The sequence below is a fragment of the Quercus robur genome, chromosome 6 (genome assembly GCF_932294415.1).
Source record: "Quercus robur chromosome 6, dhQueRobu3.1, whole genome shotgun sequence".
In the NCBI taxonomy this organism is placed as follows: Eukaryota; Viridiplantae; Streptophyta; class Magnoliopsida; order Fagales; family Fagaceae; genus Quercus; species Quercus robur.
Window position 1 is genome coordinate 12,706,456 of NC_065539.1, and position 18,641 is coordinate 12,725,096.

The following is an 18,641-nucleotide window of genomic DNA, read 5'->3' on the forward strand; positions in this document are numbered from 1 at the left end:
CAATTCTTCATTTTGTTATATGGTATCAGAGCAAATTCTCAAATTCCTGTAGGGTTTTGCATTTTCTTTCTTTCTCAAATTTTCCCGAGAAAATCTCTCTGTTCTTGAGAAATTTAGTTCTTAGGAAATCTTATTCTTCATTCTCGCCATTTATGGCTTCTGCTACGAATGCAAATGGTTCAACAGATGCTTCCACATCTGTGAATCCATCTTCTTCATCTTCACAAGAATCTCCAATGGATGACCCTCTGTTCTTGCATCACGCAGAGAATCCAAGCTTAGTTCTTGTCACACAGCCATTGATAGGTGGTGAAAATTACTCAGCCTGGGCTCGTGCAGTAAGAAAAGCCTTACTCACCAAGAATAAGCTAGGGTTCATTGATGGAATTTGACTCTCTCATCATCATTGGTATCAACTCCTTCGAATGTGCAGGCCTGGATAAGATGTGACAACATGGTTGGGACATGGTTAACCAATTCAGTCTCACCTAAGCTCCAAGCAAGCATCATTTATGAAGATACTGCCTTAGAAATCTGGAATGACTTGAAGAATCGTTTTGCCCAAACAAATGGACCTAGAGTTTTCAACCTTCAAAAGGACATAGCAGAGCTTCATCAAGGAGAAATGTCTATCATTGACTTCTTCACTCAGTTGAAGGTATTTTGGGATCAATTACAAAACCTTAGTCCATTTCCTTCTTGCACCTGTGGTAAATGTATTTGCAATATTAACAAGAGGCTTACTGATCTGCAAGTAAGAGAGTCTGTCATGAAATTTTTAATGGGATTGAATGATTCTTTCTCCCAAGTTCGATCTCAAGTCTTGCTTATGGATCCTATTCCATCTCTTAGCAAAGTTTACTCATTGCTAATTCAAGAAGAGACACAAAGATCAGCACCTAACACATCCTTTGCTAAGGTTGATTCCACTGCTTTGGCTGCTAAGTTGTCCAATGAACATCTTGGTTCATTTCTTGGTAATGCTGGTAAAGGGAAGGAAAGACCAACTTGCACACATTGTGGCAAAATTGGTCACACAGTGGAGAAATGCTATAAAAAGCATGGTTTTCCACTAGGGTTTAAGTTCAAGAATAAGCCATTTATGGCTCATCAAGTATCTTCAGATGCATCACCCATTGTTGCTTCACCAATGCACCATCAGACTGCCTTTACTCCGGAACAGTATCAACAGCTTTTTGCACTATTTGGAGCTTCTGCTTCATCGATTATACCCTCTGCTCTAGTCAAAGAAGCTTCAATGGCCAATATAGCATCATCTTCTACACCTGCTAGTGCTCCAATGTCAGGTATTGACCTTTCTCATAGTGTTTTCTCTGCACAAGTAGTAAATAGAAGAGTTTATGATAAGTGGACATGGGTTTTGGATACTGGAGCTACAGACCATTTTGTTTGTTTAGTTGATCTATTAACTTCAATTACTGCTACTATACAGTCTTTGGTTTACTTGCCTAATGGGGAATCAGCTCAAGTCACTCATATAGGCACTGTTGTCCTTTCCCCTTCACTCACCCTCACTAATGTTCTTTGTGTTCCCTCATTTAGCTTCAATATGCTCTTTGTCAGTACACTCACATTATCCCAGCCTTATTGCCTTGTTTTCCTTTCAACTTATTGTTTTATCCAGGACATTTTACCTTGGAAAACGATTGGGATGGGCAAGGCTGTTGATGGGCTGTACTTGCTGCAATGTGATAGTCTACAACACATTCCTCACTCTTCACTTGCTGATTACTTAAGCAATCACAAGTTCAATGCTTCCTTTCTTCCTTTCTCTGCAACCACCACTGCAAGTTCTGCATCTTCTTTTCCTTGGCATGCAAGACTAGGACATCCTTCAGATATGAAGCTTAAAGTTTTAGGTTCCAATATTCCATCTTTGCAATCCTTTTGTAATAAGACTTGTCAAGTTTGTCCTATGGCCAAGCTTAAAAGATTACCTTTTCCTTTCAATAATAACATTTGTGCTTGTCCTTTTGATTTAGTTCATATGGATGTTTGGGGACCTTATTCTATCCCTACTTTGGATGGCTATAAATATTTTTTGACCATTGTGGATGATGCTACCCGAGCCACTTGGCTTTTTCTAATGAAATCCAAATCTGATGTTAGGCCCCTTTTTCAATCCTTTTATACTATGGTTGCTACACAATTTGGTCAACATATTAAATCCATTAGGACTGACAATGCCAAAGAATTTGCCATGTCTGATTTTCTTAATTCCCATGGCATTATCCATCAAACTAGCTGTGTTTATACTCCACAACAAAACTCTGTTGTGGAGAGAAAACACCAGCACTTACTTTCCATTGCTAGGGCTTTACAGATTCAATCTTAAGTTCCTTTGCAATTTTGGGGTGATTGTGTCTTGACTGCTGCCTATCTAATCAATAGACTTCCTTCCCCTTTGTTAAATGACAAAACACCCTTTGAGCTTCTATTTCATAAACCTCCTGAGTATGCTCACCTCAAAGTCTTTGGCTGCCTGTGTTTTGCTTCTACTATTGCTCATCATAGAAGCAAATTCTCACCAAGGGCAAGAAAATGTATTTTCCTTGGCTACCCATGTAATGTCAAAGGTTATAAGCTCTATGATCTTGCCACTCATGCTGTTTTTGTCTCTAGGGATGTTGTTTTCCATGAGTCTATTTTTCCTTATGTTCATTCTTCCAATGACTCTATTCCTTTCACTTCATTACCTTTACCATGTGTTTCTCCTGTTTCTCACTTACATGATGATCCCCTTTTGTCCAACACTCCTGCCCTCACTCCTCATTCTATTATTCAAGTGCATCATACTATTGATGATGATCTACTTGATGAAGTTCCAGAAACATCCCTTGATCCTATTGCAGCTCCTGTCCCTCTTAGAAGGTCCACTAGATCTGTTACAAGACCTTCTTATCTACAGGACTTCCATTGCAATTATGCTACTTCTGTCCAGCCTTTATCTTCTTCCCAATTAGGTACTGCTCATCCCCTTTCTTCTCATGTCTCATATCACCATCTTTCTCCCTCATATAAAGCCTATTGCTGTGCCATTTCTTCTCTTGTTGAGCCTCAATTTTACCATCAAGCCGTGTCTGATCCCCAATGGCAAGCTGCCATGGCTGCTGAAATAGTAGCTCTTGAAGCTAATAATACCTGGACATTGGCACCCTTGCCTACTGGTAAGAGCTCCATTGGCTGCAAATGGGTCTACAAAATCAAGTATAAAGCTGATGGCTCTATTGAGAGATATAAAGCCAGATTAGTGGCTAAGGGTTTCACACAAAAGGAGGGCATTGATTACTTTGAAACCTTTTCTCCCGTGGCTAAAATGGTATCTGTCAAGGTTGTTCTTGCTGTTACTGCCATTAAGGGTTGGTTTCTTAGCCAATTGGATGTAAATAATGCATTTCTTCATGGTGACTTGGATGAAGAAGTGTATATGGCTCTTCCACAGGGGTTTCACAGCCAGGGGGAGGTTGTTTGTAAGCTCAATAAGTCCATCTATGGCCTCAAGCAAGCTTCTAGGCAATGGTTTGCCAAATTCTCAAGCACCTTGATTCAGCTTGGTTTCATCCAATCCAAAGCTGACTACTCCTTGTTTACCAGAAGACATGATGACATTTTCATGATTCTTTTGGTCTATGTAGATGATGTTTTAATAGCTTGCAATGACAAGGCTGAAGTGGACAAATTTAAAGTCGTGCTGGATGATAAGTTCAAGCTTAAGGATTTGGGTGATTTGAAATATTTCCTTGGTTTGGAGGTTGCAAGATCAGACAAAGGAATTGCTCTTTGTCAAAGGAAGTACACCCTTGAACTAATCAGTGATGCTGGACTGCTTGGCTGTAAGTGTGCTAAGACTCCAATGGAGCACAACTTAAAGCTGAGCAAGTTTGAAGGAGAAGAACTTAAGGATCCTAGTCATTATAGAAGGCTTGTGGGCAGGCTCTTGTACTTAACAATCACAAGACCTGACATCACTTTTGCTGTCCATAAACTCAGTTAGTTTATGTCCAAGCCAAGAAGACCACATCTGAGTGCAGCACAAAGAGTGTTGCAGTATTTGAAAGGTGAACCAGGCAAAGGACTCATGTTCTCTTCTAGCACAGACCTGCACCTGAAAGGATTTGCTGATGCAAATTGGGCTGCATGTCCTGACACTAGAAGATCAGTGATTGGCTATAGCATCTTCATTGGTGATTCTCTAGTGTCTTGGAAGTCCAAGAAGCAATCCACAGTATCAAGATCCTCAGCTGAGGCTAAGTACAGATCCATGGCAGTAGCAACATGTGAGATAGTGTGGATTTTATACTTTCTCAAGGACATTGGAGTGAATCATCTAAAGGAGGCTCTGCTGTTTTGTGACAGTCAAGCTGTGTTGCATATTGGCTCCAATCCAGTCTTCCATGAGAGGACAAAACATATAGAAATAGGCTGTCATGTGATTAGGGATAAGGTGTTAGAAAAGGTGATTAAGTTGAATCACGTTAGATCAAACTGTCAGTTAGCTGACCTGCTTACTAAAGCTTTGAATTACAATCAATTTTCAACTCTTACTTGTAAAATGGGAATGCTTAATATACATACCCTTGCTGCTCTTGAGGGGGAGTATCAGAGTTCAAGTGAATCTGCCAAGATCAGTAGCAAGAGCAGAAGAGAAGTCAAGAATACAGAGGATCAAAACACTGAACATAGAGATGTTGATTCTGTAACAGAGCATAAACGGCAGGTCAATGTAAGAGAAGAATAATGCACATACGACTTGTAGCTTATTGTGTATACTTAAGTGTTAGTACGTGAGAGTGTTAGTTAGTCTTGTAGCTTGCACGTGTGTTAGTTTGTTAATTCTATTAGTTTGTTATTTTTGTGTTCACACCTGTACAGATCAGTATATATATAGTTTGTGTAATCAATTCAATTCATTAATGAAAATACAGATTTTCAATTCTTCATTTTGTTATATTATAGAGTTTAGGGTTGAAGCAGATGGCGTTGTTTTGATGAGTTACCTTTTTTTTTTTTTCATCTAGATAGTCGTGCTGCATATTTTGGTAGGTAGGATTTATATGGGTGACGTGTCAGTGTCCATACCACTAATAAAGATGGATGTTATGATACTTTTGAAAATAAGAGCCAAAATTAAACATTAAAATCAAAATGAAAATAATCTCAATCATTATGGGCCAAAAATGTAATTTTGTTTTATATATAAACAAAGTTCAGTAAACAAAAGGTGCATATATATATATATATATAATATTTTTTACTAATTATTTTTCACTATTTTCAAAAAATAAAATCAAAATATATACGGACTTGAAGAAAAACACATATACCACCTTGAATTATTATGTATGCATAATGTGAGTTTTAGTTAATTCAACGGCTAAAAATCTATTATCGTCTTCAAATAGGGCTTAAGCTTGAATTTCCCTTATCCCAAACCTAATTGATGTTTTAATTTGATGTTAAAGAGCAATCATTATAAATCAAACACCTTACATTCAAATCCATTGTATTTATAAAAAAAATATATCTATAACTATAACAAATAAACTATTGAAATATATATATATATATATATATATTATTATTATTATTCATATACTTTTTTTTTGGCTAATATTATTATTCGTATACTATGATGTAGGTGTTTGCAACTGTGCGTCCAACCTATTAAACCCACAAAAACCAATCTAGTCCAACCCAACCAGACACCGCTTGGGGTTGGTTTTGCTTGGGTTGGTTTGCATTAGAATGTTATTTTGAGAATCGGGTTGGGGTAAATAATTTTTTCAATTCATTTGAATTGACACACCATATACATAAATTTATTTTATTACCAGTACTTTTTTTTTTTAGTTTGATATATTTTGGTATTTTGAAAATTATTTTTAATAGAATTAGAAATTAAGAAAATAATTTAGGTATATTATGTGATTTATAGTAATTTATTAGAAAAAAAAAATGCTTAAATAGTTTATGAATAACAAAGCATGAAATATATATATATATATATAGCACAATTCATTGACCCAACCCAACCCAATCCATATGTATTAGGTTTATGTTGATTTCTACTCATATAATGGATTGGATTGGACTAGGTTGAGAATTTAGCAACCCAACCCATGCATGACATTGCACTTTGTAGAAAAGACTAAACATACTTCATGACATTTGAATTTTGAAATTTGAAAGATATGGATGATTTAATTTTGGAGTAAAAAGAATATTATTTGAATTTTTGTATTTGAGATATCCAAGCCTTAAGGGTTTGGATGTCTGATAGGAAAATGTTTCTTCAAACTAGTTTAGAGAGAAGGTCTTCAAACTTCTTATATATTTTTTATTGGTTGTAAATTTTGAAAATCTAACCGTTGCTTGCAAAGTTTCAAGAAGATCAAAGATCAATAGCTATGTTATCAATGATATGTTTAAATTTCAAGTTTTTGTGGCAAAAAATTATGTATAAAAAATAAGCTTATTGATTGAATTGTAAACAATATTCAATTTGAACGAAATTTGACATGCATGTTAAAAACATAAAGAACATTCAATCTAACAGTTAAATTTTCAAAATTCACATTCAATAAAGAAAAATATAGGAAAAATTTGAAAAGTTTAGAAAGAAACCTTGTCCAAGAAGAAGTCATTCCTACATTAAAGATATCCAAACCTCAAATATTCAAATTTCAGATATCCATATTGATATGTAGAACTAAAATTATGTTCTTAAGGCTACGTTTGTTTTGGCTTCAAACCATTTTAGGAAATCCTTTTACACCTTTCCATATGTTTGGTTGCGCATGGAAAATAGAGTTTTTCGGAAAAGCATTTCATTTGACTGTAAAATAAGCCCTTTGACCTCGTAAAATGAATTACGCTTCTGTTTTACTATCAAATCATTTTCGGACTCATAGACGCGCAGAGAGAGAGAGAGAGAGAGAGAGAGAGAGAGAGAGAGAGAGAGAGAGAGAGAGAGAGAGAGAGAGAGAGAGAGAGAGAGAGAGAGAGACTAAGCTAGATCATGCCCCAACCCCAGACGCGCTGGCGAGATCACGCCGTCAAGTTCGCATCGCTGAGATCATCCCGCCGAGATCGTGTTGCATAAAGCCTGCCGCCGCTTGATCGATCTCGTCGCCTATGACCGATCTCTCTCTTTCTCGATCTCCCTCTCCCTTTCCCTCAATTTGCGATCACTCTCTCGTCGAGTTCTCAGTTTTGATTTTTGAATTGGGTCTGATCGTCGTCGTCGCCTGAAGTCCGTCGCCGCCGCCCTCTAGATCGCCTCGTCCTCCTCTGGGTCAATCTCGTCGTCCGCCACTCGCCGATCTATCTCCTCCTCTGGGTCGATCTTGTCACCGATCTACTTTCTCTCTTTGATCTCTGATTTTTTTTGTTGTTGTTGTGGTGGTGTGGGTGGTGACGTTTTGGTGGTTTCTGTGTTGTGTGGTGGTGGGTTTTGTGTGGATAGTGGTGGATTTTCTGTGGGTGGTGGTGGATTTTATGATATAAAATTTGTTTGGAAGTTGAGAAAATGGCTGAGAAAATTGAAAAATTTGTAGGAAAATAGCATTTTCAGACTCTTACCAAACACTGAAAATCATTTTTCTGACTATTTTCCATTGCACACCCAAACGTCTGGATTTTAATTTTCTTACGGGAATTCATTTTTTCCTGCATTCATTTTACACTTGAAATTCGATTTATATCGAACCAAACGCAGCCTAAGACACGATTTTTGTATAACATGAAAATTTTAAGACATGACCCCTGTCTGACATGAATTCTATTAATTTATTCGAACTCGTGAGCAACATGCATTGGACGAGACGCAGCAGAAAGTCTTACAAATCATCAAACGCTTTTGAATATAGCTGCATGATTTGTGTGATTCCGTTTTGTCTCTGCCATTAGAGTGGTGGGTGCATGATTGACGAGGGGGCTTCTCCACATATAGTGTGCGGTGTGGATGGTAATTAGGTTTAGATGGCATCTTGTCATCTTTTCGAAAAGCCATATTCACCTGCCCAATCTCTATAATTCAAACACACTTAAAAAATGTGCCATCCATATAACAAAAAAAAAAGTGTCCTTGTGCTTGAACAAATTCAATTTGCAAAGTCGATGCAATTCTTGAATCTTGACTAGAAAGAGGCCACTGAGTCCACAAAAATCATGTCAAGTGTGACTTTCTTTGGCAAATGATAATGGTGAGACTGGGCCACAAGGCATTAAGGTTAAAAGCATTCATACAAAAGCTTTCTATAATCCCAAAATTTTGTGTTCTTTAGCCAAAAGCAGACAGACAATTCGGTCTTATATTATTGCTTTATTGTTAATTTTTTGAACGAAAATGATGTTTAAGCTTGTACTTTGTACATGGTCTCGAGCCACGAGTATGACCAATGACCTGGGCCATCAGGCAAGATGTTAAAGATCTAGAGGGCACCAGATGTAACTCCCCAATGACACCTGAACAAATATGTTTCCAATTGGACCATCGATAATCACCTTCTACTAATTCCTAATGAATGTGAGGTGCAAATTGTTCTCCTTTTCTTTTCCTTCAGAGTAGGGGCTTGGAATTTTGCGCTGCCATATCCGGATTAACTTAAGCAGTTAGAATTTTTGTAAAACGTGAAAGTGCTTAACAATTTTGGAGAGCAATGTAGCGTTTTGTAAACTTTGTTTTTTTTTTTTAATAAAAAATTTCAAACTTTCTTTCTCTCCCTTCTTTCGATTCTCTAAATTGAGTGTACAAGAAAATAAAGAGTAAGGTTCAGGGTGATTTAAAAAGTATCAAAAAAAGAAGGAAAAAATATTTTTACTTTAAAATTTGGCTGAAGTTTGTAAAACTAGATGTGTTCATGAATAATTTAGCATTGGCATCCATTCTCTCTCTCTCTCTCTCTCTCTCTCTCATTAAATTTAATTGAAAAAAATATAATGAATTCTTTAATTGAAGTTATCTATATATATATATATATATATATATTAATAGGCAAAACTTAGAGAAAATTCAATTAGATTTTACAATTAAAGTCCAATTTTGCACTATGTGTTCTAAATTATTTACTTTTAGAGAGAGTTTTATTTCTTAATTTTGTAGTCAAATATGAGATTACATTATAAATATCCATCCAAATAAGTTATTTGCATACAAAAATCAAAGAGTCTATAATTAATGAACATAATTTTTTTTTTAAAATGAACAATTTACATTTTCTACCTAATATTATTCTTACAATACTTTTTAAAGAGTTAAAGAAAAATTTTAAGAATGACTATCAATAATATTTAAATTATATATATAAGAATTATACTATACATCTTAATGTATATTTTTTAAGCATAGTTATATATATGCATAAGGTTGTAAGCTAATAAGAGAATAAAGAAGATTGTATAAAGTGTATTTGAACTAAAATAGAGAACGTTGCTTTTAACTTGAAAATTTGGCTAAAGTTTACAAAATTGGATATCAATGGTTTAGAGGTTACGAATATGGGTAAGATAAATCTTGTGTGAGGCCACCATTATTTAGGAGAATCTTCTTACAACTTTTTGTAATGTGGTTTTTCATGCTCCCCCCTCCCCCTCCTTTATTTATTTATTTTTGAATGAAGGGGTGTTAGTGACTTTTGGATCTCTTACAACTTTTTGTAATGTGGTTTTTCATGCTGTCTACTCCCCCTCCTTTATTTATTTATTTATTTTTGAATGAAGGGGTGTTAGTGACTTTTGGATCTCTTACAACTTTTTGTAATGTGGTTTTTCATGCTCTCCCCTCCTCCTCCTTTATTTATTTATTTATTTATTTTTGAATGAAGGGGTGTTAGTGGCTTTTGGATCAAATAATTTATATATATATATATATATATTTGTGGCATAAACCTTCACTCAATAATTATGGGATACTAAGCAAGATATATGCATCAACTAATTTATATTATAAGTGCTAGTGTTGTAAGTCTTATTTTCCTACTCTCTACTTCCCCATTTCCTATGTTTTTTGTCTATATAATCTCCAAAAAAAAAAAAAAAAAAAAAACCTAATTTATATTATGGGTTAATATTGATCCACAATGGGAAATTTGGACAAGAACACATAAGTCATAATTATGGGATCTCACACTATATGGAAATGAATTCTTCTTTATTAAAGTTGGTATCTTTCTTTACAAGGATCTTCCCTCCTAATGTTTATACTCTCTTTCTTTTGATATATTCTATGTGTCTTCCCTCCTCTTTTTTCTTTCTTCTCTTTTATATGTGCTATCTCTGTCTTCATCGTATTTCGTCTTTGTCCAATTGGATAACTTCTGGTCTTATCGAGTTCTTCTTTCTTGATTTTCATCATGAACAGAGACTTTTAGGATTTTTTTTCTTACTGTTTAGGCATCTACCTAAATAACTTCTGATTTTATCGGGCTCTTATTTCTTAGTATTTCATCATGAACGGAGACTTCTGAATTTTTTTTTTACTATTCAGGCTTGTCCTTTTGCATTAAATGTAGTGGTGTTAGGTAGGTGACTTTCATTAATGCGACAGTTGTTGTGGAATTGTCAGGAAATTTTAGAAAGCTACCTCGAAAAGTGTACATTCTCTAGGATTTACCTTGGTAGCTCAGACACGCCTCGGCATTGGGCCTAGAAGGTCATTGGTTTTGACCAATGATCTGAGGACCTATGTTTATTATCGAAATGGGCTAGCCAATGCTGGATTCATTTCCTCCGTTTGGGCCAATGCTTAAAATAGTCCCAACATTTATCCTATTATAATAAGACCCAATATTTGCCCGACTACAATATTAATAGCCAAAACTGAGAAAAAATCTAATTAAATTCTAAATTGGAGTTTAATTTTGGGCCACGTATCTCATGGTCAAGTGAATTATTAGATGCAAAAATCAAAGAGTCTAAATTTAATTTAATTGAAGTTCAATTTTGTGCTATGTGTCCCATCTAATTTTTTTAATTTTTGCTGCAAGTGAATTATTGGGTGCAAAAATCGAAAAATCTAGATCCAATAAGATTCTAAATCATATATATAATGAGAAATCATTACATATTTTAGAAATTCATGGCTTAAAAAATGTGTAAGTTGTAATTCTTACACCAAGTTTAATTTGAATTCGTGTATACACACACATATATAATTGTGATTTTTTTTAAATATATCCATGCATATGCATGAAGTTATATACTAGTATAATTAATGGTTAAGACAGTTATAATACTCAATACCTTCATGAGTTGAATGTCAACAATGGAGACATATATGGAGCTGGAATTTTAACTTTGGAAGCTAAAGTATGAACAAAATAATTTTAGAATTCAAGAATGAAAAAATACTAAAATTCAAAACTAAATTAACATATGAAATATAAAATTAGTATAACAAAATACAAAAATAAAAAGGAAGAAAAGACATGAAACACTTGCTTCTCAATCCATTTCAAATCAATTATTTATCAAAATTAATGAAACTCTACATTTTTTTTTTAAATCCTAGAAATAATCCATGATTGATTATGTACTAAGTTTTGTAGTAATTTTTCTTTAAATGCATTAAATCAAAAGTCCTTTAAAAAGTCTTCATTTATTTATTTATTTTTTTGGTTTCATTTGCCAAATCTAGTTTTAACAATATTCATAGTTGAAAACCCGTTTAGCTAGAAACAATAAATATAAGCACATGTACAAACATTTTATAAACAAGTTGGTTGGTTATAAATCTTCTAGTTCTTACCAACTACTTCGTAATATTCAATAATAAAAAATGATGATGAATAAGAAAACATATGCATTCATTTCAAAAAAAGAAAAAGAAAAAGAAAACATATGCATGCTTCGGATATACTCTCATCCCCATTAAAATCAGTAAATCACACACACACAATAGTGTAAATCTTTAGGGCCTCTTTGGACCAATTAAAATCTACGGCCCTTCTTTTCCATTTATAGATGGCGGATATAAAAGGCCCATCATCAAGCAAATGTTCTTAAGGTGCTTTAGTCCTATGCCTCGATCTTACAAAGGTATTCTGGCCCAATTATCTTTCTGCATTTTCTGCAGTTCTCCTTTTCATGGTCCCTCAAGAAACCTTTTGAAATTGAATACATGTTGGACTTTTTTTCATTTTTTAATATCCAGGTCTGCTAATTTGGACAGACTAACCAAATGTTATCAACTTCAGTATAAAGTGATGCAATTGTAACTATACATCTGTTCATGATAATTTCAGTATGATATGTCATGGTATAGTTTCAACAACTTTGGGCTTTGATGTCCAATTTCAAACTTGGATTTGGATGACATTTTGGTGCTTAATCAAAAGTTCCATGCCGACTTTAAGGGGTTAATTTAGTGATTTTTAAGACTTTATAATATCCATGAGATTCTAGATTCGAAATATTTTATCAATATCTTGGAGTTACCTCTTGAAATTCCTCTCTATAATAGCTTGATGTATATCAGGAATAGTTAAATACTCGAAGAAATTTTGATTAGTGTACTTGATCATCCTCTTACCCAAAATTAAATATATAAAGAAGACACACATTGTTTGATTAGGAATTTTTTATATTTTTTGAGGAATAATTGGTTTTGATTAGAAATTTTTTATATTTTTTGAGGAATCATTGGTATTGATTAGGATTTAGGTGGTCTAGTTTACCAATACAAAGTCATCCTCTGCCCCACTCTTGCCATTAGCTATATCCACCGACAGTTATAACCTCTCCCCGATTTGTACGCTTTGACAATAACATAGGAAAATGCTTCTGCTACTGCTCGTGTAAATAAAGCTAACACTTAACACGACAGTACAATTTGACTAGGTTGCTAGTTAAAATCGTTGGCTTCATAATCAGTCACCAAATCTTATTATTTTCATAATAAAAGTACTCCTTGCAAAAGTCTGATGATTTTCTCTACGACGTGTTTTCAATATTGGAATCTATTGCTGGTAATTAGTCTCTCTCAAAGGTAACTACTCACTTAAGAAATCCCCAAATATTCAAAGGGGGTTTCCGTAGGAACCAAAGCTGATTGGAAGAAGGAAAAGCGACTTCTTGCTTGTAATTAGTTACTGGGTCGCTACAGCTATTCCCTTTACCTTTTCTCTTCACCAGCTCTGGTCCAACCACCCCTTGCATTTTTTCTCTACCAGCTCTAGTCTAATTGGATTGGCTTGCACTATCCTATAAAATATATTATGATTAAAATAGCTACCTCCATACAAAAAACATGAAATTGCTTTGTCATTGCAATGAGACAACTCAACCGACACACACACACACACAACAACATAGAGTAGGAGAACAAAAATCCTTAATTGTCACTAATTAATTTCTAGAGGGGTAGTGATTGTAAGGTCACCCTCGTATCTCATATATTCAAGTTTTTGTTTTCATACATCAAACACTTCTTTAAATCAAACCCTCTCTCTCAAACCCTCTCAGGATTCAGAATCAAATACTACTAGTCAAGGAGAGAGATCCAAAACAGAGCTCCACTCTCTCTTTCTCTCTTCAAAAATGAAGAACAACAATACTAACACAAAGCTTATTCTCCTCCACCCCTATATTCAAAAACAAGGAGGCTCCAACCGCTTATGGCTCCTCGCCTTTGTTTCATTCTTCACAGTCGCTTTCCTCTTAACCCTTATCTACACAAGGGAATATTCCACACCTACCGCCTCCACTTCCACCACCGCTGCTGCCGCCACTTTCGGCGGTGCCCCATTGCCAACAACTGTAATCAACACCCTCCTCCACTACGCTTCAACATCCAATAACTCATTCCACATGGCCTACGCAGAGCTCAAGCAAATCTCTGACGTGCTTCGAAAATGCTCGTCCCCGTGCAATTTCCTCGTATTCGGTCTCACCCAAGAGACCCTTTTATGGAAAGCGCTCAACCACAATGGCCGAACCGTGTTCATCGACGAGAACCGCTACTACGCGGCTTACATGGAAGAGAAACACCCAGAAATCGATGCCTACGATGTGCAGTACACGACTAAATTGAGCGACCTACATGAACTCGTAGCTTCAACGAAAAAGCAAATAAGAAACGAGTGCAGGCCAGTGCAAAACCTATTGTTTTCTGAGTGCAAGCTTGGCCTTAATGACCTTCCAAACCATGTCTACGAAGTGGACTGGGATGTTATATTGGTGGATGGTCCACGTGGCGAATGGCCCGACGCGCCGGGCCGGATGTCTCCGATATTCACCTCCGGCGTGTTGGCGAGGAGCAAGAAGGGTGGGAATGCTAAGACTCATGTGTTCGTGCATGATTTCTATGGTGAAGTAGAGAGAGTTTGTGGGGAAGAGTTTTTGTGCAAAGAGAATTTGGTGGAATCAAGTGACACACTTGGGCATTATGTTTTGGAGAGAATGGATGCGAATAGCTTCCAGTTCTGTACTCAAAACAGTACGCTACCAAAAGCTTCATCTTCCTAGCTATCTATATTTGATTGATATTGTTGTCTTCGTCTTCATATAGTTCCAGTGGGTACGTGGGTCAATGGCATAAAGAGGTAAAAACAAATGTGGCTATTTATGATCATGTTGAATCTTTCATACCTTGTTTCTTTGGATGGGGAATGTGTAAAAAATAATTTTTTTTGGCTTTGCAAAAAAATGCAACTACATTGAATTGAAAATTTTACTTTTCAATTATAATGTTCTTTCATTTTGTTCAATTGTATTAGAAAGGCCACTTCCGGCGGTCATTTCATTGAAATTACATGGAATTTTCAAGCATAACTGCCTAAGAAGTAAGAAGAAATTAAGTTGAAAAAAAAAAAAAAACAATTAAGTTGGTGGTTGGAATTGGACACATGCAAGTACAACATCTATAATGATACAATGAATAAAAGCCTTAATATTATCCTAAAGAGGACTAATCATAGGTGCTTATCTTGGGGCTGGTGTGTAATATATGGGTAAAATTTGCACCAAACTAATTTGAAGAATCTCCTTCAATTTATTGCGTGATGACTAATAAAATAATTTGGGTATCATATATTTAAATAAATAATATAATTTATTAAATAGATTGTGTTTAAAATATATGTGGATTTTTTTTATCAATTCCCATGTATAATGGGTTGTTGGAAAACTAATCATTGGAAGTAAAGAACAATAATTTTTCCAGAATTTTTAATTTAATGGGACCACAAATATTTTATTTTTAAAGAATTTATTTATCAAACCAGTTCAACTATTTCGGTCAAGTGTCATTTTTTTCCTAGAACACTGCCTCGTATAAATTATACTACTGAAAATGAACATTTTAATTGTGTATTGTTTGGGTAAAAGATTGTTATCAGGTACATAGCATTTGCAAAACTTTGACATGGCGCAGTGTGAACTGTAGGATTATTTGGAATGGCCTCCACATGAACTTTTGAACACCTCTACGCTCTTTCCAAATATATAAACTTTTGAACACCTCGTTTTGTAGATTGATTAATCATGTAACTCCTAATACAGCAAACTGTTTCTTCTTTTTAATTCGTTATACCAAATTGCAATTGATTGACCAATATGACCAATACAAGAAATCAGTTTTTCAAAAAAGAAAAAGACAATTATGTTAAAATAATTTTAAATGATTAAATTTATTTTTTTATAACATTTTCACGACACTTTCACAATAAATCCTAAGTAGTAAATTGTTACTAGTTCTAATTTGACTCCATCACTAAATTCAATTTTTTCCTACCAATAACAATCAGTAACAATGTATCACATAAGAATTGTTATAAAAATGTTGTAATCATAACATTTCTTATCTATTTATTGCTGCAATTTTATACAACAAAGTTAGACAAAATAATTTTTTTTTCAAATATGTGATGGGTAGGTGACCTTGCTCATCCTCTTACTAATTTTACGTTCCTTGGCCAATTTTCGTGAATGACGCAATCCAAAGGTTTACAGGCTCAGTCAAGGGTTTACTATGATGAACGATCATGGAGGAGGCACGGGAGATAATAACTACAGTATTTGATAAGGGTGTACTTCGATAAACTCCCTTAAATAAGAAACTAAACACCTAGAATATTTTAATTAGAGGTAAAGTAGAGAGGTATTTCAAATATGAGATTATCCATTTTGAGATCTAAATTTGTACTTAAATAAATGCTATACTCATAACATTTTCACAACAAATTTAATGTGACAGGTTGTTATTGGCAGATAAAAAGTTATTTAAGTTATGAGTTCAAATTAGAACCAATAAGAACTTATCACTTATGATTTTTTGTAAAATACATTTCTAGACAAATAGGATTTATTAACTTGTGAGTAACGATTGCATACAATATTCTTCTCATATGAGCTAGGACTCCGCAGACATGAGATCCATCTCTATGTGAGAAGGATGTTGTTTGATGTTTGTAATTGTTACACAAGATACCAGCACGATAAATATTACTTCTTTTTTTGGTTTTATAGGAGGGAGAATGAAAATGGATGGCAACCTTTTCAACTTGGTAAAGGTTAATTTTTATTACTATTATTGTTGTTAATAACACATTTTTATGTGTTTTATGACCTATTAATAATATATTTATTAAAAAAAATTATAGACGAAATTTAAATATATAGACCAAATCCATGTGTATTTTCTTGGAAAATATGAAGAAGATATTTCGACATCTTGCTTTGAGCTTAATCAGTATCTTGCAAATAGGTTGGAATATATGCTTGCGAGTCCATGATAGGTTTACAGTTAATAAGCTGAGTTACATGGTGGATCCCGTTGATTTGTTGAATAAAACTCACATCATTGGCAATTAATGTTGCTGAATTAAAGCTCACATCATTCGCAATTAATGTTGCTGAATTAAAGCTCACATAATCTACAACTAACTAATAAGATGCTAACATATTTCTTCGCCTCCATTTATATGCTTTATAGCCTAAATTACACATGAGAAAAACACTATTTTTTTTTCTTGTTATTGTTTAACTCCACTCATTCATAGTTAATTTATTGTCTACAGGAAAAACACAAGATAGTGGCCAATGTGCAACCCATTGACATTTGAGTATTGGACTCGATTACTCTAAAAAGTCGAGTCTAACCACTAACTTATCAAAATACGGTGCATGTCCTAGCAATAGAAAGACTCCAACCATTGTCATTCATAAATGTAAACAAGAACATAAGTTTTAATTACAAAGAGTGATAAGAAGTCTTAAATGTTTGAATCTAATATTAATTCCCGTAAAATATATACCTTGTATAAAAAATATAGGGCATTGTGACATACTAGCTAGTTGAGTATTACAATAAATTCAAAGACAATTTTTCTCACACATTTTTCATAACTATTAAGATGTCACGTTGTTATCATTTTTACATGAATCCACCAGTGACATACTTTACAGGAAAAATATTTTCTTTAACTCACTAGTCTTAGTGGGTTCAAAAATTCTTGTGTTATTTATTTATTTTTTTCTTGGAGGTTAAACTGTAGAAATTTTATTCTGTTCACAATTATTATCATCTTAAGCAAAGAATATATATATATATATATATAACTTTTTTGGGGGGTGTTGGGAAACTCATGATAGGGTGAAACAAAATTCCCCACAAGTTAATTAAGCCATTACAATTTATTACAAGTCTGTGATTTTCATTAATGTTATTGTTGTCGTTTCATGTTTGTATGAAGCGATTTGTCTTTTATGTCATAATTTAATGCATTAAATTCCTTTCTAAGGAATCCTTTGTTATGTCTGCATCACGTACAGTTTCGCCAACCTTATCGTAAAATGATGGCAAATGACAATGAATTAATTGACTCGAAGTTCCCACATCGATCAATCTCTTTCTCTTCGACGGTTTTATCACGCCAACTACATCATATATAGTTCATACGACAGTGCTCACTCCCTTACCTTGTCCTTGTTGTTTGTTCAGTAAAATATGCATGCAGATTGCAGATAGTAAAAATAACGAAAATTTACAATATTGTATCAAGTTTTAGAAAAGTCAATTTGTTTTTTAGATCTTGGGTATCACACTACCACCAAGGCAACATCAGTCGTCTTACCATACCAGTGAGGACAGATTTCGAATCACTGATAAGAGAAATGTTGGGTATATAATATTTTTACATATTTTCATAATAAATTTTAAGTAACATATTGTTATTGATAAATTTAAATTAAAACCAATAAAAATTTACCACCTATAATTTATTATAAAAATATTTATAAATATAATTATGGGGCCCAAGAATTTGTGGTCCTGACCCATTTTTACATTGGGACCCAAGGCCCGAGTCGAGGAGGGGTATAGCCGAGGACGTGTAATAAAAGTCCAAGTAGTCTTGAGACATAGTCGAGGATAATTCTGTCCTCGACATATCCGAGGTCCCCCTGAAAGAAAGGGTAAGAACGGTATATGAACAGTTTTGGAAAAAATCTAAAATATCTATGTCAATAGAGAAGGGGACGCTGGATAATATAACGACCAAGGACAAAGGGAAAACTGCCATTACTGCCATTGAATACTCTGCACCTGACAGAACCATGCTCTTCAGTTTTTACAACCACCCCCAACCACTTTGGGTATGGGCTGATGGGACAAGTATCAGTCA

At 34.4% G+C, this 18,641-nt stretch overlaps 1 protein-coding gene across 1 annotated transcript; it reads left to right on the forward strand.

Annotated features, from left to right (window-relative positions):
- Nucleotides 1-13,292: 13,292 nt before the first annotated feature.
- On the forward strand, nt 13,293-14,700 carry LOC126732810 (protein IRX15-LIKE-like). Its single transcript, XM_050435839.1, has one exon. It carries the CDS (start codon nt 13,558-13,560, stop codon nt 14,482-14,484), a length of 927 nt encoding a protein of 308 aa, XP_050291796.1. The 5' UTR covers nt 13,293-13,557; the 3' UTR covers nt 14,485-14,700.
- Nucleotides 14,701-18,641: the final 3,941 nt, after the last annotated feature.